This window comes from Pelodiscus sinensis, chromosome 3, assembly GCF_049634645.1.
Source record: "Pelodiscus sinensis isolate JC-2024 chromosome 3, ASM4963464v1, whole genome shotgun sequence".
Lineage (NCBI taxonomy): Eukaryota > Metazoa > Chordata > Testudines > Trionychidae > Pelodiscus > Pelodiscus sinensis.
The window spans coordinates 180282355-180307181 of NC_134713.1; the positions used below are offsets into that span (position 1 = coordinate 180282355).

General features: G+C 41.4%; 1 protein-coding gene across 5 annotated transcripts in view; it reads right to left on the bottom strand.

Annotated features, from left to right (window-relative positions):
• Positions 1–4006: 4006 nt before the first annotated feature.
• Positions 4007–24827, bottom strand: part of USP34 (ubiquitin specific peptidase 34) — a 242948-nt gene continuing 222127 nt past the window's right edge. For 4 of the 5 annotated variants that reach the window (XM_075925543.1, XM_075925542.1, XM_075925544.1 and 1 more), the window contains 10 exons: positions 22934–23060; positions 22468–22575; positions 21241–21345; positions 20998–21122; positions 20024–20147; positions 18602–18681; positions 13324–13464; positions 13053–13199; positions 7381–7540; positions 4007–5246 (listed from right to left, as the gene is read on the bottom strand). In XM_075925543.1, the coding sequence (XP_075781658.1) occupies positions 4639–5246; positions 7381–7540; positions 13053–13199; positions 13324–13464; positions 18602–18681; positions 20024–20147; positions 20998–21122; positions 21241–21345; positions 22468–22575; positions 22934–23060 (1725 nt within the window). In that variant the 3' untranslated portion in view covers positions 4007–4638. Of the gene's footprint in view, positions 5247–7380; positions 7541–13052; positions 13200–13323; positions 13465–18601; positions 18682–20023; positions 20148–20997; positions 21123–21240; positions 21346–22467; positions 22576–22933; positions 23061–24827 lie in introns of those variants that run through there. The other variant, XR_012903003.1, reaches the window with a different exon arrangement.

Here is a 24827-nt window from a genome sequence, read left to right on the forward strand (position 1 = left end):
TCCCCAGCCTATGATCCTGTTTAATCAATTAACGCATTAAACTTGGTGTTTAATTGGTTAACTGATTAAACAGGATTTTAAATCTCTACTAGGAACTGAAATTACTCAATCTATGGGCATAGGTTTGAAATGTTGAGTTTATTTATGCTGGTGGACCAGTATTATTCGTAATTTGCTAAATATTTAAGGTACAGGGTGGCAATTATTCAAAGTCCTAGTACGGGGGAGGGTGTCAGAAATTTTAGTCTAGGGGGTTGCCAGCACAAAAAGGTTGAGGAATGCTGCTGTGTAGGGTAATGGGGTACCACAGGCAGACACCAATGAGGGTACAGCACTATGGATGGAAGCAGTTCAGAGGATATGAACACAGAAAGAACAAAGAGTTATTTAAGGATATAGCATACTGCTCTCAGTTACATACAGAGGGTCTTCCACCCCATGGGTGCCCAAACCAACAAGCTGCAGTCATTCCCATTCTTCCTTTCTGGCCTCATGACTAAGTACCCACAATGGAACAGCTTCAGCAACTGACTGAGGGAGCTCCACATGACCGATTGAGGGAGCTCCTCATCAGACTATCCCATAGCTCCGTGGTTAGAGCACTCTCCTGAGAGGTGGGAGGCTCCTGTTTAAAGCTATTCTCCCTGACAGGGCAGCAAGGAAAAATGAACTTGCTCCCTCCCCTAGATGAGTGCTCTAAGCACTGGGCTAAAAGTCTAGGCGGGCATGGCCTGCACCACCACCTGCTGTTTTGTGAGGAACAAGGCTCACTCAGTCTCAAGAAAACTACCACTGCCCCCGCTTCCTCCTGGTTTGTGTGGAAAGAGGGAGGGGCACACAACCCAGTCACACAAGAAACTATTTAGCACCTAAGCCACAGACTCCAGGAATAGGGGTTGCTATTTGTGGATCACTAGCAGACAGGCATTTCCCTGCAGCCCAGATTTAGGCAAGGGAAAGAGGAGGGCAGTAAAAAGACAATTCTCAGTGTCTCCAGTCAACTAGCTGAGGCAGCTCTCCGCTTAGCATGCTGGCTTTTGTGAATCCCATCCTGAGACTCCTCTCTCTCCCCAGGCAATCGGTCTAGGCACTTAATTCTGACTTTAGAGCAGTGTTGGGAGTTTTCTAGGGCTCTAAACATTTGGCATTGCAATGCAGCATCTCTCAAAGCCTAAGTCCTTTTGTGGATCCAAGCCCATGAGATAGAACGGGGGAAGAGAGTGATGTTGGACAGTAACTTGTGGTCAGAAAAGGGGAATTCACGGGGAGAGGGGTCAGAAAAACAACACTCTTTACAAGACCCAAGCCAGGAAAGCAAATGAAATGATGACTAGCAGAGTCAGTCTAAAAATGGAGCCTGGGCCAGTTAAATTGGAGTAACTAAGGAACCAGGAGATGGATTAACGTGGAAATTGAAATTACCCAGGATAAGGCAGTATGACGAGAGAGAGAGAAATTATAGCCAATTTAAAAGGATGAGTTGCAAGAATAAAGTAAAACTGTGAGATGGGAACAGACCTCAAAGGAGGCACAGACAGAAAAATGGAAAGTTTCTTACATTTCTTACCTGATAATTTCCTTTTTGATAGCTGTGCTAGTCATACTCCTTTCTTGCTTGCTGCCAGATCATTCCAAAACTGTAAAAACTCTTAGGCAATAATTAGTAACAATAACTTCAGTGCTAACTAATCAGCTATGTACAGTAAATCACTACCTGTGCAGCCACCATACAAATAAATTCCTGACCCAGGCTGTGAAGCTACGCAGAGAGGGAAGAATTGTGGCAGATGCTGCTAGTAGAAAGGAAAAGCTCTGGTAAGAACTTTTCTAGTCTGCAGCCTAGGGTCTTTCTGAAAGATCATGAGCTTTCACCCCAGAGATCTGCATATTCAGTGAGCAGTACACAGGAGCCTAGAGGGATAGAAAAGAAACAAATAGAAAAGAACTGCTCTTTTGATTTGCTCAAATTGCAAGGTTATTGTGAAACACCACCACCATCTTCCTTTTAAATGAGGCTTTTGCAGCAAGTCCACCTTATAGTGCCTGTCAGATGTGTAAGCCGGTGAATATGCAGATTTCTGGGGTGGAAGCTCATGCTCTTTCAGCTCACAAGGTTGCCATGTATGCCTTAACAATACAGTCTGCGCCAATAAGGGACAGCATGGCCATTCAAACCCTTGGCATTGCAAGATGAAGGGGAACAGAGAGCCCAACTCCTTGTGACCTGTATGCTTGATGTAAGTCTTAAGTGCTATTCCAACATTTGGGGTGTGCCGCAGCCATGGGCAGAATGAAGTCAGAATCTCAGTGGAGTGGGTGGCTAGAGCAAGGGTGGGCAACCTTTTTTGGGGGGGCAGAGGCCACTGACCCAGAGAAAAATCAGTCAGGAGCCAAACATAAGTGAGAAGCAAAAATCAAACAAAAGGAAACAAAAACACCTCACCCCACCCCAACTCACTGGATCCCCAAAAGCACCCTATATACTCAAACAAAAAAACCCCAGACCAAAGCAAAGCAAAATGCACTGACTGAGCTCCCAGCAAGCTCAGGATGTCCTCTGGCAGCAGGGTGAGCTGCGCTCATGCTCCAGTCCTGTGGGTGAGGGAGGTGCCAAGGCTTGGAGACTTGCTATGGTAAGCCAGACCAGATAGATCCAGCCTGTGTGCTGTAAGTTTCCCATCTCTGGGTTAGAGCTTTCAGCACCAGTGGTAGGTCCCACCTGGGGAAGATCCATCTATCAATCTTGCCAGTCTGATTGCACCGAGAAATTTGGATACCCGAGGGTTTTTGCCAATGAATCTGAGAATACTATGATTAGTACATTAGCACAGAGTGCCATTGTTCATCACAAACCAAGGCAGGATCAGAGACACCTCACTCCAAGCAAGGATTACACCCCTGGAAAATGAGCTGCCTGTTGACCATGAAGTAGGCTTTCCTTTTTAAAAGTATGAAAAACTGGTTTGAACAGTGATCACCTCGTTGTCTCATCACTTTTATAGTCTGGGGGCAGAAGGATCTTTTGGAAAGAAGTCTTCTGCTACAGGTGTGACCCTTTCACTGGTGAAGATGCTGCTACACCATTTTGGTTTAATCGGATGTCCTCATTTGGATCTTATGATAACCTCAAAAGACGCAGCGATGGAAAACATGAATGACAGTAATGCTCACAAGGAGAGAGATTAAATATGTTCCCTGGAAGGCCACTAACACACTTTGAGAAGTTTTGTAAGTTGCTGGTAGCGTGGGGTTTTGTTTTGCATAGACGATACTTCTAACCTCAGGCCATTTGCAGGTGCGAGGCACGGATGTAAAATGGTTACACATAATGCTAACACTACATTTAACTGTTTAACCATGGGGGTTGTGCTAGAGCCACCCCCTCCACAGGCAGGGACTGTTCCAGCCCAGCTGCTTCTGACCCCACCCCATCCATGCAGATGGCCAGGTGGGGCTGGAGCAGAGTTAGAGTCAGCTGTCTGTCTGTCTGCCTGGTGCCGAAAGGGAGCAGAAAAGCGTGGCAGGGACGTGCTGCAGTGGAGTTGAACACAAAATTTAACCACTCAAAATAATGACTCTAGAGGAAAAGGACGGGTGCAAAGCAATCCAGCATTTAACTGCTGCCACAGACAGAAGATCTTGTGTCACCCAGGAAAAGGGGGTGTGGTTACCACAGGCTGTGCTGCAGCTTACAGCAGAGAGGAATAGCCCATTTATATCAGAGTTGTGGGAGACACTGGGCATCAGAAAAAGGAACTGAAAATGGCAGAGAGAAAACGAAGCCAGACTGGAGCAAGCGCTCATGTCCCATTGACTAGTGGGGAGCACTTTACTTTACTGTACAATTGCAAAGTTAATGCAAAGTAGACACAACAAATGGGGAAGAAGAGAGACATACACAGCTTCAAATGTATCTGAGAAGCATTTCTTATTCTGCATCTGTTTCCCACTTCTCAAGCTGTCTTTGGTGAGAAATCTGAAGACTGAAGCAACATATGTAAACAAATGAAAAGTCATCACAATCAGTTTAATGAAGTGCACAGAATAGCGATTGATCATGTCAATAAAAATAAAACAATTAATTTTACATCAAGTGTGCTTTATTTCCTCCACAGGTATTCTGTTAAATAAAGCACCATATATATACTGCCAGGCCACAGCTAAAGAGGATTCTTTACAGAATCAAATTTCTTGTGGTTGTTTAGTATACAAGTAAACTTAATTTTGATAATAAGAACCACAGCGATCTGAGGCAATCTGCCTCTATTATAAGGTACAAAACTGGCACAGAGGACACCATATTATACACAGTAAAAATGCCATAAGTTTAAATTACATCATACAGGGCAAGGAGGCCCTGTTCTCCCATACAGCCATATTAAATGAAAGCCACTACAGTGAACTCTTAATTACATAAAACATATCCATTATCTGATTGCCCTTTAAGAAAAGTACGGTAGATGCAAAAAATGTTTTAATCTGGAGTTCTGCCTGACCAAGAATTAAGCATATAAATCTATCTTGCCATTCAAGCAGAGAGCACTGGACAAACTGAAGCACAAAACAGAAATAAGCAAAACTTATACAAACAGCATTTTTTGAAAAAAAGACTTAAAAGCAGACATGCTCCATCTAATGTCAAGAAGCAGCTTGGTTTCCTTTGCCAGATATCCTTGTGACCACATGAATCGTAGACTCAATGGTCCTACACAGGATGTCTAAAATGTCATGCTGCTGCATGTGACTAAAAAGTCCTCTGGAATGGCCACAACTAATTGATAAACTAGTTTCAGGGTCCTGGGATGGTAAGGCTTGACCATCGCAGCTTCTTAGATCTGCTAGGTCAGATAAAACTGCTGAAATTGATGTGGAGGGGAACTCTGAGTCATCCTCAACGGGACCGGGATCCTTGGAACTCTGCAGATCTTTAAATTCCTTGCAATCTTCAAATTTACCATTGCCTGACTGCTCTTCTGGGTGTTGTGACCTGTTAGTTAACATGTCCTCTGAGAAGGAAGATGGAACTTCCATTCTGTACTCTTTGACAGAACTATTTTCAGGGGAAGGAGGATCTTGCTCCGTGCCAGGATCAATGATTGAAGAGTCTCTTGTCTCATTATCTGAAGTGCTTGTTGGAGTCAATGCCTCCCTTGGTTCAGTTTTCATATCACTGATGCAGCTGTCGACCGTGTGCTCCTCATCACTGCTAACCCGTCTTCTTTTTACAGGAGTAGCTCCTTCATCATCTGTAACACCAACAGAGTTTGCACTGAAGTACATTTATCAGATTAGTTTTATATTTACATTCAAGTCTTGAGGTCTTTTATTTCATATTTTTCACTATCATAAACTCATTTGTATGTAGGCAAACAGCACTCACTAGAGATCTCCTCAGAGGCTCATCAGACTGGAGAGATTCATTAACTGTAATTGCCTGCTTAACATTTTACCTCCTTAGATTGTGTTGCACCAGGGGTTGGAATCAGCAAATACGAAGCTCTGGTGATAAGTAATAATGTAAGTTCTTTACAGCAAGGACTGTCTTTTTGTTCAGTGTTTGTACATCACTTAGAGTAATTGGGCGCTGGTCCATGAGGAGGGCTCCTAGGCTCCACCATAGCACAAATAATAAATACAGATAACCACAACAAAAATCTTTCTTTAAACAAATTTCACTGACCAGCCTCTGCTCAGATTTGTACAAAGGTTTCCTCTTTGTAATTTTTCTGGCCCAAGGAAGAGAACCTTGTCCCACTGAGGTCAATGGTAACATTCCTTTTGATTTCTATACCACCAGGATGTCACCCCCACAAGGTTTGGCTTGACAACGCATAATATTATGACGTGTATAGTACTATTCATTTGGATGACACAGAACAGCAAATAAAATCAGCGCTCCTTACCCAAGAAGCTTACAGTCTAGTTTACACAAGACAACAGTGAAAGATGGAAGTGAGAAATATCACACAAAGGAAACTGAGAGGTGAGATCCATATGCCATCACCTTATGGGGTTATTTATTGCGTCACATATATATTGTGTCCGTTCCTGTTAGTTTGTCTCATTTCAGTATACAAATTAGTCAAAGTAAGGATTGTGCTTTTTCCTCTTCTTTTTATGGCACAAGAGTGGAATCAATACTAGAAGGCGAGCCCAAGAAGGTGGGTGTTGAGAGGAGGCTCTATAGTTAGGAAGTTATTTTAGACATGGGGATGACCGGGGAGAACTACACAAAAAAGGACCCACAGACAATGGAGAGGGCATAGCAAAGCAGAGGGAGGAGGGAGTGGTGCGGGATGGCACAAGCTATGCACAGAGTAGTAGTATGCAGAGCTTAGAAAGTGAGGACAAGGGTTTAATTTCACGTTGCAAATGTGAAAGCAGGGTCAGGGATGCAGTGAGCAAGAAAAGCGATTTTAGGAGAAGTATTTTGGGTTATCTAGAGAGTGCAAGTCAACACTCGGGTACACAAGCAGGAGGTGGTTGCTGCAGCTGCACTGGTAGAATGCCATGCTATAGACCAGAATCCTGGTAGCATAGTTCCCTATAAGGTGCACCCCTGCATGGCCATGCACAACAAAAATCTCCGCCCACCTCTTTTGTAGAGCCGCAGAGCAACACTCACTTTCCTGCTGGAAGACGAGTGGCACGACAGGCAGCAGGGACTGGGTGACGGGGGCTGCTCTGGTGGCCGGGGCCATGTGATGGTGGGACTGCATCAGTGGCCGGGGCTGGAGCTGTGGTCAGGGTCACAAAGTGGATTCCCAAATGCTCCCTGGGTGGGCTCCCACGTGGTGGCTGCGCAAAGCTGGAGCCGGGCTGTGATGTGGCTGCTCCTGGGGCTCACTGCATCTCTCTTCCTCTCTCCCCCACCACCCCCGCACCTCTCTTTTACCCTCCAGAGCCCCCTGTCCCTCCAACCCTCTGCTCCACACCCAGCACCTCACTCCCTGCAAGCCCTGGGCGCTGGCAGCAGCTTCCCTCTGCCCCAGGCGGAGACTCAAAGCAGCCCCACAAGAAGCAGCCTGGGGCAGTCCCTGCCCTGCACATAGTCTGCCCCAGGAACAGAATTCCCTGTGGGGGGAACAAGTCTCCCCTTCTCCCCATAAGGTGACGGGGTGGGAGAATTTCTTGGGGAGCAGAGCCACTGGTGGGTGCCACAGTGGCACACATTGGAACAAGTGCACGTGACCTCACTGCTGGAGCACAAGACAAAACCTGCTCCGCTCATGGATGGAAAATCTGAAAGGGAACATTGCTTGGTAGTAGAGACTGAGCTGGAACTGTAGAGAGGAAGAACTGGTAGGATATAGCAACAGCAGGGCTAAGGAAGGTAAAGGAGAGGGAGTTGAAGATCACAGCAAGTTACAAAAGGCAAACCTTTAGTTTTTCTTTCTTTGGCTTCTTGCTCTTGTAATGAGTTCCTCTGTTGCTGACATGCCCTGCATTTGTTTAGTAGTTCTTGCAAAGTTGGAATGAGGGCTGAATTCAGCTGCTTAGGGGTGTGCACTGAAAGCAACAAAGCAAGTGCTCGAAGGTCCTAAAAAATCATAACCAAACATGATTAGTGAAATTTTCTCTCTCTCTCACACACACACACACACACACACACACACACACACACACACACCCCCCAACTGAAATAGGTTGATCTGTGTACTAAGTAAAGACCTTCCCAGATGTTCTGAATCCTGTTCTGCTTCTAACACCATAGATGCCTAAACTTTGTTTACACTATCGAAATTTCCCAAAACTTTCCCACTAGTATTAGCAATGTCTTTAATGTAGACAAAGACCTATTGCAGAAGAGCTGGCAATACTAAGTGTACACAAAAGAATTAACCCTCTTGGTTAGGATTTCTTAGGGTATGTCTACACTACCCCGCTAGTTCGAACTAGCGGGGTTAATGTAGTCATCCGCAGTTGCAAATGAAGCCCGGGATTTGAATTTCCCGGGCTTCATTTGCATGAAACCGGCCAGCGCCATTTTTAAATGCCGGCTAGTTCGAACCCCGTGCCGCGCGGCTACACGCGGCACGGAGTAGCTAGTTCGGATTAGCCTAATCCGAACTAACTACTCCGTGCCGCGTGTAGCCGCGCAGCACGGGGTTCGAACTAGCCAGCATTTAAAAATGGCGCTGGCCGGCTTCATTTGCAACTGCGGATGACTACATTACCCCCTCTAGTTCGAACTAGCGGGGTAGTGTAGACATACCCTTCATGCTTAATTTCAATGTATTTTACATTAGATCTGAACAATGAATAAAACGTAACATGGTTGCCAACCGAACCATGAAACACTCAGCAACAGTTTTGGAAGCGTTTTGTTCTTCAGATGTGGTAATGAATAGGGAGAATTATCAAAATGTAGAATTACCAGAGTACATCTGTCAGCCCCCAACTATTTCATACCACAGCTGTTATCTAAGCTCTGGGAATAGATGAGTTTGCATGTGCACTGATTTCCTGTGTGAATAGTATTCTCTGGAAGTTGAGAATACTGAAAAGGTTGCCTTACTTTTAGTCTCAAGACCAGTGGTGTCCAACCAGTTCTGAAGTGAACTAGCCACGTTATTCAAGCCAACTAGCCACACTAAACCGGTCAAATAGCCACATGTGGCTAGTGTTTTGGACACCATGGCTCTAGATCATTCATTAAGTATGGCTCCAAAAGATCCTGTCACTGGGGAGACACTGTAAGATAGCACAGTAGATGTTGGCCTGTAAACATTATTCTGTTATGTACACTTTAGCAAATCTCTGATTAAGTCACTGATACTGTATCTAGACCAGCTGAAGTATGATCTTTTTTTGATGGTGCTTTTTTTTTAAATCCATGAAGAACAAATAAAAAATGAAGAAAAATTAAAAGAAAAAGGATTTTTTTTCGTGTAGAAGCAATTTCACTTAGACCAAGAGAAACAGAATCTTACTGATTACTAAATATTCAAAAGATGGGTGAGTTTTTTCTGCATGGAAGTTACCTAAGAAGAAAGGAATATTAAATAACAAGATACCAATCCAGATCCAATGCACTTGTAACTAGTGTGAAAGGTGGGTATGAAGGGGCAAGGAGAACTCCCTTGCACACATTTGTATGTTTTATCATTTGTTCAGAAAGGATAAGACACAAAGGGTACCTGAACCACCATACCTATATGACAATGAGACATTTACTACACAGAAGCCATCAAACTCTGCAAATGCCTGAAATTTAGTCTGTAGCTGTATCACACAGGTGCATACTGCCATTTATTCTAGAACTTTAAGCCAGTTCTTAACTGTGATGACATGGTGCACCTTTAGATCTAGAAAATGAATTGCATTGCTTGGAACCTCTGCTCTGGCCTTTAAAGAGTCCAGGACTGCCCTCAATGAATTCTGTTCTTTGAACAGGAGACAGGATGGATTTCCTTGTACTGGTCAGTAGCTCCAGCATGTGACAAGTAAACTGAATAGTGGCTATGCTGAAGAAAAGCTGAGCTCTCTTATCAGCTAGTCATCATCCATGTAAAGAAATAAACAGTAGTGCCACTACTACAGCCATGCATTTTGTGAAAATGGTAATGGAGTTTGTTGAGTGTGAACCTGAGAAATTTTTGGAGGCACTAGTAGTGAATAGCCACATGAAAATAAATACATTTTATGCTAAGAGCAGCATACCATTCCCAGGCATCTAAGGAAAGGATAACAGATGCCAGAGTGACCATGCAGAATTTCATCTTCTTCGGGTATTAAACTGCCTTAGCTCTAACGTAGGCTTGAGACCCCGCCATACCCTTTGCCTTCAAGACAGGAAGTTATGGGAATAAAATTCCTTGTCTCTAAACGACATGGGAACTTCCTCTATGGCCCTCAAAAGAGGAAACTGGACCTTTTGAAGTATCATGCTCTCATGAGAGTGGCCCCTGAAGAGAGACAAGGAAGGGAGACATGGAGGGTGCACTGCAGTTCCACTGTGTTTAAGATCCACCGATCCATCATGATGTGGGTCTATGTACTCAGGAAGAGGGATAGGTATCTGGCAAAAATAGGGGACAGGAAAGATGGCACTGTGGGAAGTGGTACATGGATATCAACTACCAGGTGAAAATGACTATTCTGAAACACCAGATAGCATAGAACTACTAGCAGCTGCAGAGAAGGTAGCCTCTTAAGACTCCTGCCCTTTTCTTGGACAGGTTCTGGAAACATGGCAAGAATGGCTCTCTCTTTGTTATTAATATAAAGGTCCTCAGAGACTTAAGGGTCGCCCTTGAGATTATGCAGACTCTTATTCACTTTATTAATAAAAAAGCCAAGGGTCTTCAAATGGCAGGTACTGAATTATTTGTTGCAACTCCTGGGGAAGGCTTGATGTCTGCAGCCAAGATGAATGCTGCAACATAATGGCCACTAATCTGCTTTCCTGCACCAAAGCAGAGAATTCCTGCATTGTATAATCAGGAATCTTGTTTTTGAATATCAGGATATTATCCTATAGGCTGGAATCATATCACCCTAGCAAAGCTTGCTTGTTCATAACCCTGAGCTGTCAAATTCCTGTGGTTTAAAGTTTTCTGCTGAACAAATCCAGATTCTTCACTTCCTTTTCTTTAGTAGTAGAGGCTTGATGTCCTTGCCTCACACCTCTTCATGGTGGCCACAACCACCAAGGAGCATGGAGGAATGTGGTTTTAAAAGTTCCTGAATCTCTGTGAAGGGACAGAATAGTTTCCCTGCCTTTTATGCCATGGGAGACATGGAAAAATCGGTTTGTCATAAATTTTGGATAGGCTCCAGGATAGCCTCATTAATAAAGAGTGCTACCCAAGAGGATAAGGCCAAGGCTAAAATGCCCACAAGCCCAGGTGATGTTTCTTGTACCTCTTGTGTTGGGACATCCTCAGCTGTAGCCACCCACCTCAATAAGTCCAGATGAGCTCTAAAATCATCAAGAGAGGAGAGAGTCAATAATTACTGTTTCATCAGGTGACAAAGAGGAGGCGGCTAAGGGCTGCTGAAGAGATTCCTCCAGTTCTGTGACCTGATCTTGATACTGGGGGAACAGATGATGGTGATCTTGTAAATACTCTTCATCTTCTGGGTGCTGAGGTGAAGAAAGGGAATGGAGAGATACTGGATTGTGAACAGAAATCCCAAGAGGTCTCGGAGGGCCACCAGTATGGAGGTGGGACACAATTTTGAGAAGGCCACTGACTCCTCAAGTGCTGGGATGGACAAGCAACTCCTCTGGAGCTGTGGGGCAAGCTTACACTGGGACACAATGGGTCTGACTTCTGAGTCCTATGAGAAATCCATTTCCACGGATCACGGGGGAGATAAACATGTCGGTATTGGGGAGTGGGGCTAAGAGCCTGGATAAGGGGGAAACCAATGAAATTATCACTGACTTGCCTTTAGATGCAATTCTACACAGAGGATTTGGGGTTTGGACTACAGAAGCATGTGGTTTCAAAATCAGTTCCTTATGAGGCTCCTGAATCACAGGAGAAGCTGGTACTAACAAGCTGAATAACTCCCTGGCTGCCTCAAACATCAATAACATGGGAAGGCGTTTTAAGCTTGCAGAACTGAGGGGTATGTTGATACTTTGGAGATTGATCTAAGTGGATCCTTCTTGGTTTCTGAAGTCAGCTGTCCCTGCTGGCTCACAGACTGTTCCTGGGCATATGACTTTTTAGGGCACCCTTACCAGTTCTGGTGAATACTTGGTGCTTTCCTATTGGAAGATCTGGGACTGAATCCTTCAGAGAATTACACAATCTCCTATTAGACATCAGCAATACAGACCTGGCTTATGAGTTCATAAGAACAGGAGGAGCACTCCTGACCGGCTTGGACATGCTGGTACCCGCTCTGAGCAGGTGGATACTGAGAGTGGACGAAGTGCAGAATCCATGAGCAGATACCTGAGCAGCTTTATTCTTTTTTGAATGATTTTTAAACAAATGTGATATTTGTCACTCAAATGCATCTCTCTCAAACACTGAAGGCAGCTGGGAGAAAGGTCATATTACATAAATGACAGGCCTTGAAGCCAGGAGAATGGGAGCCAGTTTGGTACCAATCCTAGTTTCCAACCAGGTACTCGTAACTCCACATTAATAAGACAATCATAGATATAAGTTTACAATATTATTTACAGAATTACTTTATAAGACTAAAGGAGGAAAGATATGAAAAAAAGAAAGATTGTAGTTCCAACAACAAATCATGACTGGCAGTAGGAAGGAAATGAGAGAGGTTGAAAGCAGTGCTGCCTCCATACCAACATGCCATAGTAGAGATACCCAGTGGGAATTCATACTGCATTAACAGGTTCAGCTAAGGAAAAATCTCTGACAACTGTACATGAGACATGTAATCGCCCACAATGGAATGGACATGGGGAATCACTTTAAGAACTTGTTTTACTGGGAGGAAGCAGTCTAGGAAGAACAGCCCTGGAATTCTTGGAACTAGATTTGGAGAATTCATCTTTTTTGGTTGACAAAATATGCGAAGAGAATTAACAGAACAAGATCTCCCTAAGCATCTTTAATGTTTTCCTATATTTTTCAATCTTTGGGGCAAGAAATAATCAGAGGTGTTTGGATGGAGGGCAGAGAGGATAACTCTTTTTCCATACAATCACAGGTGGCCCTCAGGATCTTGACTCCATTCACAGAAAAGGTCACTCAGTGGAGTGACAAAAGTCCACCCAAATGATGCAGAGAAAGAGCACAAAGGGAAACAAGAAGTAGGTAGCAGAGACCTAAAAAAAGACCTATAAAAAGAATCAGAATGGCATTCCAGAGCTATGTCTGATCTCCTTTGCAGAGCAGAGACATCTAGCAGGGAACTGGTGAGCAGGGTTCAATCTTATGGACATTTCCAGCTGGCTCTGATTACCTGGCAAAGGGGACCCTGCCCATGCATATAATCTCAGTTACTATGCCGACTCTCTAAGGCAAATCCTCACACTGGACGCAATCTGCTGAAGCTCTGCCATAGAAAGTAAATGTGTTTTTAAAAGGTTTTGTTGTTTCAATGGCTTTGGAAAGTCTTACCCCATTTAACGTAGAACTTGCTTTAGAAATTTCAACTCGCTGGCTGCTGAAATCAGATTCTAGACTTTGATATTGATTTATTAGATTTGAAACCAGAGTATTGATTAAATTGGCACAGTTTGCTTCAGAAAACACCTGCCCCTGGACCTGGAAGAGAACACATTTATTTTAAAGCTATAAAGAAACTCCAATTATGCAAAGTAATAGTCTAAAGTAACGTGATGTATAATCCTGCACTTCCATGAATACGAACACTTAAAATACCACATACCTTTAGAAGAAAGTGTGTCAAGAATGTGTACACAATATTGTTATTAAGAAAGGTCCTTTCATCCATTAGAATACATTTAATATACTCTGCAAAAACTGGATCTTCACAAAGGAGCTTAACACAGTTCTTTGACATGGCAGACTAAAGAGAGAGAAAAATACTTTGCAGTATCATGTTGTGAAATTAACATTGAAATTATGACATTAGTGAGAACATTGTCCATAATTATCTATTAAGGGCAACTGAAAGAATAGGCACCATCTGGAATAATGCCTGCAACATTATGCATTATGATATATAACTAGCTATTCCCCAATTAGGGATGTTAAGAAGTTGGTAATTTGTTAATCGTGTAGTCAACAATATTTTTATCAACTACGTGATAAATTAATAAGGGAAAGCAGTAAAATCGCTCGTGCCAGGTGCCAGCATCAACTCTGCTGCAGCTCTGCAATATTAAGGGACTAGGGAGCTGGCACGCAAGGATGCTGGCTCAGTCCCAGCTCACACTGGGTCCCAGCATCAACCCCACTGAGGATCTGCAATATTAAGGGACTACAGAGCAGCAGCAGGATGTTATGCTGGGACCCAGAGCGAGCCAGTACTGAGCCCGCATCCTCGCACGCCAGCTCCCCAGTTCCCTAAAAACATAGAGCCGCAGTGGAGGGGGAGGGGGGTAGAGAGATGCGTGTAGTCACTAGCATTAAATGATAAGATCCCACTTACTGATTCATCATTTAGTCAACTACACTCTTACATCCCTACTCCCAACCTAGTTAATTCATACCAAAAATGTTTGTCTGGCTTTAATTAAAATCGGGACCATAATTCTCTGTAGGCTGTGCAGGAAGAATTTAAGCCCTGCCCACCTCGCTAACAGAGCCACACAGTAGTGTGCCTAAAGCCCTGCACTAATGAGGTTGTTCTTCCAGAGTGCTCCTGATGCTGTATCTGGAAGTGGGAAAAGGTAAGCTGGTGGGGGGGAATAGAGGTGGGGGAAGAGTAGAAACTGCTTTAAAAAAAAGTCTCGACAGCTGGCCAGGCAGCTTTATGTCCCCTGCCCCCTTCCCTTCCCTTCCCTCTCTCTGGCAGCAGCCACATGTTTTGCTGGGCTGCTTTAAAAAAAAAAACCTCAGCAGCCAGTAGCTTTGTGTTCCCAGCCCCTTCCCTCTCTCTAGCAGCAGCCCTGTTTTGTTGTTTGTTTAAAAAAAAAAAAAAAAGCGCCTTGGCAGCCAGCAGCTCTGTCTCTCTTTGCCCCCTCCCTTTTTCCCTCAGGTAACTCCAGCTGCTTGGCCCCTGTTCAGAGTACAAGGCAGGACGCACCCATTAGAAACAGCAGTCCAGATCAAATGACACTGTGCTAACTTGGTGCTAGAATGCTGAATCTTGGTGTCTACCCATGTTATTCAGACAATGCTTAGGAGCAGAAATAAAAATAAACAAATGAAATATGCATAAGGATTGCATTCCTCAATCTTTCCACGGAGCTAAATTACACCAGCTTTGAAGAATGAAAGATTTGTGATATGTAAACAACTGAAATATTAAAAATCCCTGGTTCCTAGATAATAGGGAGCAATATGTGCACAAAAAGTCCATTAAACAACATAATCTGTAATTTCAAGCATGAAGTGAAACAACTATTTCATTTCATGTATTGAATACTAATCAAAATATTTTGTTTGCTATCTCAAGAAGATGGACAGTTTTGTTTTATGCTTCAAAAGGAACAGATACATGTAAGATACTAATGGCTACTGAAATTTTTGCTGTATTAATTTCTTTTTGTTTGATTTCATATGAAATAAATAAATTAATGTACATTGTTAATTATCCCTTGTTTTAGTATTTTTTTCTTCTATAACATATATAAGCTTGCGCAACTACACGACCTCAATACTGGCATACATAACAAAACTCACTCCGCTCATGGATGGAAAATCTTAGAGGGAACACTGATAGGGATTCCTGTTTATAGACTAGTGGCCATTGGGTTTTCATCTAACAAGTCCAGGAAGCAGCTATGATTATGAGGAGCTGTTCCTGTACAATATGTGGTACAGATAATGTTATGAAAAACAGCAGACAGAGATCCAGAGAGCTTTGAGAAAGAAGACTTCAATTCCAACTCAGAAGAAACACACAAACAAGGGAATAACCCAGAAATGAACATCATCCACTGTAACACACACACAGCACAGCAATAAAGAAATCCAGTTTCCTTAGTGTGGTCATGATGGCAAAGCAGTAAGTAACCCTACTGAAACATGGACCAATCCTTCAATAAACTAGGCTATAGCAAAGTGAGTGAGGCCCTTGTCCCAAGCATATGAAGTAGAAGATAAAATCACAACTTTTGCCATTCATAAAAGGGTCTTGGAATGTTCAAAAACCTAGAAGTCATGGTATGGTGTAAACACTTGACAATTCAGGATGAGGCAAAGATTCTTAATCTAAGTTCAACACAAAGAACTAATTATCTGGAAAGTGATGATAACATCAAACACAGGATGCTTGAGGTGCTATTATAGCTATTGTAACAAACTGACTAATCTCATCTGAGCTGCAGACAGATCTCCTGAACCAACAGAACATGCAGTTGAAGTTCTGATTCCAGTTGAGAAATGGATTTTGCAAGTGATGCTGGCTTTTGTCTGACCTTGACATAGAGCTGGTGATAAGGAATGTTGGACTTGGTAAATAATGGACCTAATCGGGACTTTCCCTTTACATAATAGCAGAAGGAGACCTAAGCAAGACATTGGTACTTTTGGAAGAGGCGTGTCTGCTCTTGTTCAATGGGAGTAAGTCTTACAGACTAAACAAATCGTTTTTAACTACAGAACCATAAGGAAGAAGCTTGCATTTCCAATGGTGACCACAGGCTATAAATAAGATGAACATTTCATTCCATCTGGAAATACTCCTGTTGGTAGTAAGGTAAGCAAGAAAGGAATCTTGTAATGAACATGTGTTCTCTTTACTTCCTGCATCTCAAATAAACTGAGATGTAAGTGTCCCAGGTGTAAGGAGCATCAAAAGAAATTATTCCCTTTGTAATCAATCCTATGGAGGACATATAAAGGCCTGGAAAAAAAGTATCATCTCTTATACTGATAAGGAACCTATCTGTAAACCTAAGTTTAGATACAGACATTATTGCATGGATGATTTGACATCTGAGACAGATAAAAACAGGATAGTAGCATTTTCAATTTTTAAATGCTGCTTTAGAAGTGATGTAACAAAGCTTTTGTTGCATTTAAAGGATTAATATAAAGCCAATACAGTAGACTTCCAATAATCCGGCACCTTGGGACCCAGGGTATGCCGGATTATCGGATATGCCAGAGTATCAGGAGGTACTCTGGCGGGGGGCTGTGACTGGTCTGCCAGGACAGCACTGCGGGGGGGAGGTGTGTGTGTGTGTGTGTGTGTGTGTGTGTGTGTGTGTGTGTGTGTGTGTGTGTGTGTGTGTGTGTGTGTGTGTGTGTGTGTGTGTGTGTGTGTGTGTGTCAGTGTCAGCGGGGAACAGCGCGGCGAGGGGCGAACCCTCCGCTGTTTTGCAGGGAGGTGGGGAAAGCCCCACGCAGCCGCCTGCTACAGACTAGCTGGGGCTGCAATCAGCAGCAGCGGACTTGGGGAAGACAGGGGCAGAGCAGCTGGGGTGCTGCTGGGTTGGTCCCGCAGCGCTGCCCCTCACCTGAATGGCGCTGTGGGACCAACCCGGCAGTACCCCAGCTGCTCTGCTCCCCGGCTTCCCCAAGTCCCCTGCTGCTGAAACTGACGAGCGGCCTGTAGCAGGTGGCTGCGTGGGGCTTCCCCTGCCTCCCTACAAAACGGCGGAGGGTTTGCCCCTTGCCGCGCCGTTCCACGCCCACCCCACCCAGATGCAGTGTGGTCCGTCAGACCCGTCACGGGGTATAATCCCCTTCTCCTCGCCTCCCCTTCCCTTTCCCGGTCCATGAGCGCGCGTGGGGCTCTCAGGAGCTCCAACTGTCCGGCTGGCTGGAGCACTTCCGGGTTCCAGTTGGTGCCAGACTATCAGGAGTGCCGGACCACTGGATGCCGGAAAATTGGAGTTTTACTGTATCACCTTACAGATACTGGTTTGCCTTACAGTGTTGCCATGCTGTTTCTTCTTTATCTTTTGGACTGAAGAAAGATATTGCTAGAAAGAAACTAGAAAGAAAATAGCCTCAAAAGGAAAAATCAAAAGAAAAACTGTTATGAAAATCACTGAGGACACTGGGTATGATCTGAGTTCACTGCACCTTTTGCGGTTTCAAAAAAAAAAAAAAAAAAAAAAACAGCCCTCTTTTACATTTCTGGCATCTTTTGCAAGGGAGGAGGAGGAGCGAGCAGCCCCCAAAAGATACAGCTCACCAGAAAAATTTTGCAGTTCAATGCCAAAGGTGCCATCAACCCCAAGTGGAAATATGCAGCCATTGTGCCATTAGTGCTTACTTTTATGATTTTAGAACTTGGTCATATGCATCTCTTCAAGCCTGCAACTTGAAAAGTAATCTAGGGTGATTTCATTTTTTTAAACTTCATTTGAAAACAACAACAAAAAATGTAGTTGTTTTTCAATCCCTATCCTAAGCTGTTGGGTGAAATGGTTGTATGCTATTAAAATTTTTATTCTAGATTTACAGATTACAGTTATTGATCAAATACAATCTATATTGCTGTCTTCCCTTTGACACTTAGATACCCTACAGCAGGGTTGGCCTACCCATTAAACGAAGAGAGCCGAAACAATGGCAGAAAAAATGTGAAGAGCCACGGGGGAGGCTTCGTGAGCCGCACTTTCAGGGGTGAAGAGTCGCTCGCGGCTCGCGAGCCGCGGGTTGGCCACCCCTGCACTACAGTTCTGAAGTGGCCAGATTTCAATGGTGGGTGAAGCAATCTCTATTAGTCAATCATATGCTTTGAGCCTGCTAATATTTATCCACATGTGTGGAGTTATTAACATACAAAAGCATTTGCAGGATCAGGGCTATAAAGGGACTGCATCTCAGTCTTTTTTAAAAAGATGCTTCAAGGTTAAAGTCACAATATAAACACAAGGGGTTAGTAATTTTGTTAACATTTAATTTTAAAAATGTTAAAGTTGTGAACAAATTAACATCATCCACTAAACTTAATCAGTGTACTTAACAGTAATTACTCTTATGCATTGCATTTAAAAAGTAACTAGCTTTAAAGCATTTACAGTTGTCACATCATGTAAATATTCTTGTTCATTTAGCTCTCAAACACATTTAAATTTTACCTGAGTTTGGCATAGCTCAGTCCAAAGTTTGGGAAACAATGCAAGATGAAGTGGTAAACCTTCATAAGCAACTAGGACACCTGAAATTTTAAGAAAAAACAAAACTGATGATATAAGGAACTACCTTAAACTGTAGGATATATTTATATATTTATGTTTTGGGGGAGGGATAGCTTAGTGGCTTGAGCATTGGCCTGCTAAACCCAGGGTTGGGAGTTCAATACTTGCGAAGGCCATTTTAGGGATTTGGGGCAAATATTTGTCAGGGATGGTACTTGGTCCTACTGTGAAGGCAGGGGACTGGACTCGATGACCTTTCAAGGTCCCTTCCAGTTCTAGGAGATAGGCAATCTCCATTAATTTATTTATAAATTTACCTGAAGGGTTTGGAGCACAATAAAAATTCAGAGGACTATATCCTAAATTGGTTACATATGACTACAATGGTCTAGCATCAACCATGGGTTCATTGTAGTTAGTCTACAGAACAGGACTTAGCTCTACATTTTTGTCCGCTGAGTCTAAAATATAGTATTTGGATCTCAGTACCGTTTTCTTTTAATTCTTTAGCTGGAATAACTTACCAGTTTTAATATTTTTTTGAAAAACAAGGCAGCATGAGCACATTTATTATCTGGTTCATGGTTTGAACAAAAAATTAGCAGGTGACTCAGTGGCTTAATGAACGTTACCTGTAAAAGCCAATCCATGCTACCTTCACCATTTGGTAATCAGTCAGAGACTCAGCTCTTACCTAGTTACACAGAAATATTTCTGATGCCATAACCATGTTTGTGTATCTACACCTACCATTGTTGCCTAACCATATTGTATTCTGCGAAAATATTAATAGCTATCCCAGAAGAGAAACACCAAGAGCACTACCTTCTGACAGGGCTTAAACACAGCTGCCATGTATGCAGGTAAAAGCCATTTTCACTGAGTACAAGTTCAGCTAAAAGTTATGTGGTCAGATCTTAATTCAAACAAGAATCAGGTCTAGGTCTATAGTGACAGAGTTGATGCCCTGTGATGGCTTTTTGATGCTTACATTAAATGAATTGGTAGTCTCAGTTCAGCTATTACTTCCATATGAGGTGTCCACATTTCAGAAACCACCAGAGTTAGCATTAGTTGGCATACTTGTTGTTAGTCTCAGCAAGGCTAAGGATTAAGACTTAGATTTTTAAATGTATTTATGCATTGCTGTTCTCAGCTTTGCAATGTATAAATGATTCAGGAACCTAAATCTCATTTTCAAAAGGGATTTAGGCATTTTGAAGCCTAAATCCCATTGTCTATCAGTATACCTAATTTTGTTTTAAAAAAATAAGCATAGTGATCTCAGTTACCGCTACAAAACATCTCAAAGGCTAAGGATGTCTGTTTAGGTAGAATTTACTGTTTAACTCCCATACTTACTCATCTTAACTAAAGTTTCGGTAAACTTTTCACAGTTGATTGCAACTCGACATAATAGATGGATGAACTGATGGTACGAAAAAAAGTAGTCCAGAAGCATACGATCATAAACATCATCTTTACCCTGAAGATTTAAGAAGAGTTCATTTATAAATAGATTAAGCTTATAAGCAACTGGGCAACTAAATGACACACCTAATAATTCAGTTAATAAACTTATTAAAAGCTGTTAGTGTTCTATGCATTTAATAATATACTGCTGTATAACTATGAGAATTTTAGTTCAACTCAAATGGATGTGATTTGAATTAAATTATATGCTAACTTGCAGATGAATGTCTAAACATTTAAATGCATAAAATGCAACATTTCAGTTTTTAAATGGCAGATTAATATCAGCTGGCAACAGCCAAAATTTATTTTGAAGTCTATTTCGTAGATAAGCTTCCAGAACCAAATTATCAAAGACATAGATCAGCCCAATGAATAAAACTGTGTCCGCACTTTTGCATTCGAAAGTTCACACACATAATTTCTGCAACAAACTTTTGGATTTATATTCTCAAGCATTGGCACACACATATAAGATAGTTAGAAATTGAGTATTTGAGACTCATGCATGCAAACATAATTTCATGCAAAAACACATAAATGAAAAATATCTAGGCAAAAATATGAGCAAGAAAGATGGTGCAATTTTAGAGATGTCTTTTAAAACTGGCTCTTAGTGCTAAAGAATTGTAATTATAAAATGTGGGTTCGTACAACATAAAAATATTTGTAGGGGCTCAGGCACCACCACATTATTTAAACCCACAGTTTTTAAAAAATTACCTATATAGTAAATTAGTGGGTAAACACATCATACAAGGCATCATTTTGAAAGCACTTAAAATTCTGCTCTCTTTTCAACAACACATATGTAATGCAACTGACAGGAAAATAGGCTTCCTTATTGCCATCTATGTACATACTTTGCTGGCTTCCACCATTGTAGGCAAGAGGCACATGTTGAGTTCAGGACGAGGAGGACGGATATTACTTTTCCCTCCTATTAATTTCAGATTTTCACGACATGGGAAATAAGGTCCAAGAGACACTAGTGTAAATTAGGACAAAATAATGAAGAATTAAAAGGTTAACATTAGCAGCCTTCAATGCACAGAGAGGTCAACTGTAGTGAAATTCATTTGTAAAATACAATTAGAAATACTTACTTGGGATATTACTGTGGTGGTATGTACAATGGTTGTGCTGCAGAAATGGAACCAGAGTGTGCAGGAAATCATGAGGGCTTAAAAGCACAAGCTCCTTAAGGACATCTACAAATGAGAAGTTGGTTTTGCTATTACACAAAGTTATTCCTTAAGTGTACACATAACTTATGGCTCATGCATTTGCAAACCTAGTCTATTTGGTATTACTTCTCCAAAGTGCACAATGTGGAGGCAGGCTTTATAGTGAACAAAAGCTAAGTGAAAACTCATGAATTAATCAAAGTTCCCTTCACCTCTTCCAATAGAAGAACACCTGATCAGTGTTATATCAACTTTTCCTTATCAACCAATAAGAGGGGTGTCAAATTGTAGGAAGTAGAAGCTCAAGAAAATTACCCTCTTTGCTTCTTCTTTACCATATCAGGTCTGATGCCTGGAAAATGACAACCAGCAGCGGCCAGGACGACAATGACAAGGGCACTCAAAGTAATGGGAAAAGGCATACACATTACATTAAAAAAAGGTTTAATTTGGATAGTGGTTTATGCCTTCACAAACAAGAAAAAGTGCAGATTCTACTTAAAAAAACAGATAAAGCCTTTCAGAAGAAGTCTGCTAATGCAAGGAGACAAGACTTTCTTGGTTTGACGTCCATTCCTACAAGTTAAACACCCCACCAGGAATCGTGAAGAAAGAAACTTCATAGCACGGTACTTCTGAAAGCTATTTAACATGTCATTTTACTTTTATTTTTGTATTTTTTGTAAATGGGGTATAAAAATGGACACAGAAAGTTCTTAGAGTAACAAGGTTTTGGTGCTTCACAATAGAAGACTTTTTCAACTAATGTTAAATATTGAGTTACCCTGTGGATGCTAATCTGAAACTTGATTCTGACCTTACTAACACTGTAGTAAATCTATTGACTTCAATAGAAGTATTCCTGATCTACACTAATATAAGCAAGAATGAAATCAGTTAGATGAATAACTGGCCATATAAAACGATGCCTAAAAATCCTAAATATTTATTTTACTCTTGATATATAAAGATTAGTAAGATTCTTGAGAAAACAAACAATAATTATATTAATATAAAAATTAACAAATACAACATACAGAACATCAATAAATATTCACAATATAGAACTGTTTCTGAATTTTAATCATCAGCTCATATTTATATGACAAGTATTTTTCCTGACTGCAGTAGTATTAATAAACTTACCAATGCAAGCATTTCTAAGTTCTGAAGGACTGTAAGAATTTAGCAGCGTTAAGAGCTTATGGGCAAATTCAATTCTCTCCTGCCACTGGATTAGAGCTTGCTTCACATCTGCAAATACAAAAACATGTTCAATTATCTGTCATCCCACATTCTGACAATTTTTAATTCCTGAAGTAAGACAGAAAATGGTAACATGGAACAATTAAATTATATCAATTTTATAAACACGATCTTAAACAAACTGGAAATCTAACACTTGTCAACTGCTGCCAAAACTATACTATTTCTTTTTAGATACAATTTAACACTTTAATATTTTCGTTAACTTACTACTACTGTCTAGAAAAAGAGAATCCCAAAGGTTACATACCAAAGAGATAAACTGAAGGAATTTTTGTCCATGAAAATTAATTAGATCAAACAAACTCACATTTTTAATCTCTATAAAAGAAAATCATTACCAAACCTTTTCTCTGAAGATATGGACGTGTTGACTTAAGGACTGAAAGAAATATTGACAAAAGTTCCACCAGGTCTCCAGTCACATGACAAGCTGTGGCCTCATGGTACATCATGTGCAATGTGTTAAAGGACTACAAAAAAAAAAAAGTAAAAGCTTATAATAGCAAATTAAAAGTTCTAATTTAATCCTACAGATACTATTTTTACATTTTTTATTACCACAGAAAGCTGTATCAAAATGGATTTTGTGATAGATGCTGCCAACTGTAAAGTTACTTAAAGAAGAATTCAGTGTATACAATAGATTGTCCAAATAATGAAGTCAGTTAACTATGAATAAATGATTCTCAAAAAGAAAGCAATTTTAAGTAATACTCTAATATCATTTCCTACCTTAGTGCAGACTTTTGGTATTATGGACAGATGGTAGTCTGTCCGTCAGTTAGACTGACTTGCTTTTGATTATAAGACTGATTTTTATTCAACTCCTCTAATTTTGACAGTAGTAGAGCAATCTGAAATTTCTCACTGTGCACCTCTGGTAAATGTTTTTGTAAATGCTACTGAAAAACAGAGCAAACTGCATGCACAGGCACAGCCTGATTCAGGAAACAGAAAATCTTTGCAAATCTATCGAGTTTATTTTATTTTATGAAATCAATATAATGAAGAGCTTTGCTTCAAGGAGAATACAATCTGTGCATGCATAGCCTATGCAGTTTGCAACATGCATAAGACAAATACCCTTGGCTCAATGCAATTACTAAGTCTACATAGGTAGTAGGTGGAGAGATTAAGGTCTAAAACCCAAAGAGCCAAATATACCAATAACAAAGATTATTACAACTCTTTAATCCCAATCATTTTGTCTAAATATAAATTTCTATTTAAGAGGCATGGGAAATGGACGTGGGTGTACTTATTTTGGAAAACAATGATTAGGGAATAATCATATAATCTAATTAATCTTATGTTCATTCTTTAGAGACATACAATATACAATTCTATGTCATCTGAATTATTACTACAGCTCTAAGAAACATCTCCTGGGGATTTTTGATTTACGGAGAAATCATGGAGGTATAGGTTACTCATATAAACTTAACAATAACAAGTCACCAGGACCAGATGGCATTCACCCAAGAGTTCTGAAAAAACTTGAATGGGAAATTGCGGAACTATTAACTGTGGTTTGTAACCTATCCTTTAAATCAGCTTCCATACCCAATGACTGGAAAATAGCTAATGTGATGCCAATATTTAAAAAGAGCTCTAGAGGTGATCCTGGCAATTACATACTGGTAAATCTAATGTCAGTACCGGGCAAATTAGTTGAAATTATAGGAAAGAATAAAATTGTCAGACACATAGGCTATGTCTAGACTGCAGGCTTCTTTTGGAAGATGATTTTATGGAAAAGATCTTCTGAAAAAACTTCTTCCGAAAGAGTGCATCCACACAGTTGAAGCCCATCGATAAAGTGATCGGCTTTTTCGAAAGATAGCGTCCAAACTGAATGGACGTTATCTTGCATTTATAAGAAACATAAAAATGGCCATACTGGGTCAGACCAATGGTCCATCTAGCCCAGCATCCTGTCTGCTGACAGTGGACCAATATCAGATGACCCAGAGGAAGGGAACACAACAGGTAATCCTCACATGATCCCTCCCCTATCACCCACCTTCAGAGAAACAGAGGCTATGGCCACCATTCCTATGGACGGAGTGGCCACCAGGGCACCTGTGCTTTTTCCTCTTCTTCTGAAAGAACTCCCTCTCCCCCATCCACACACGCCTTTTTCTGAACAAGCTCTTTTGGAAAAAGGCTTCTTCCTCACAGAAAGAGGATTACCAATGCTAGGGAAAACCCCTCTGTTGGGGAAAAGTTAACATGGT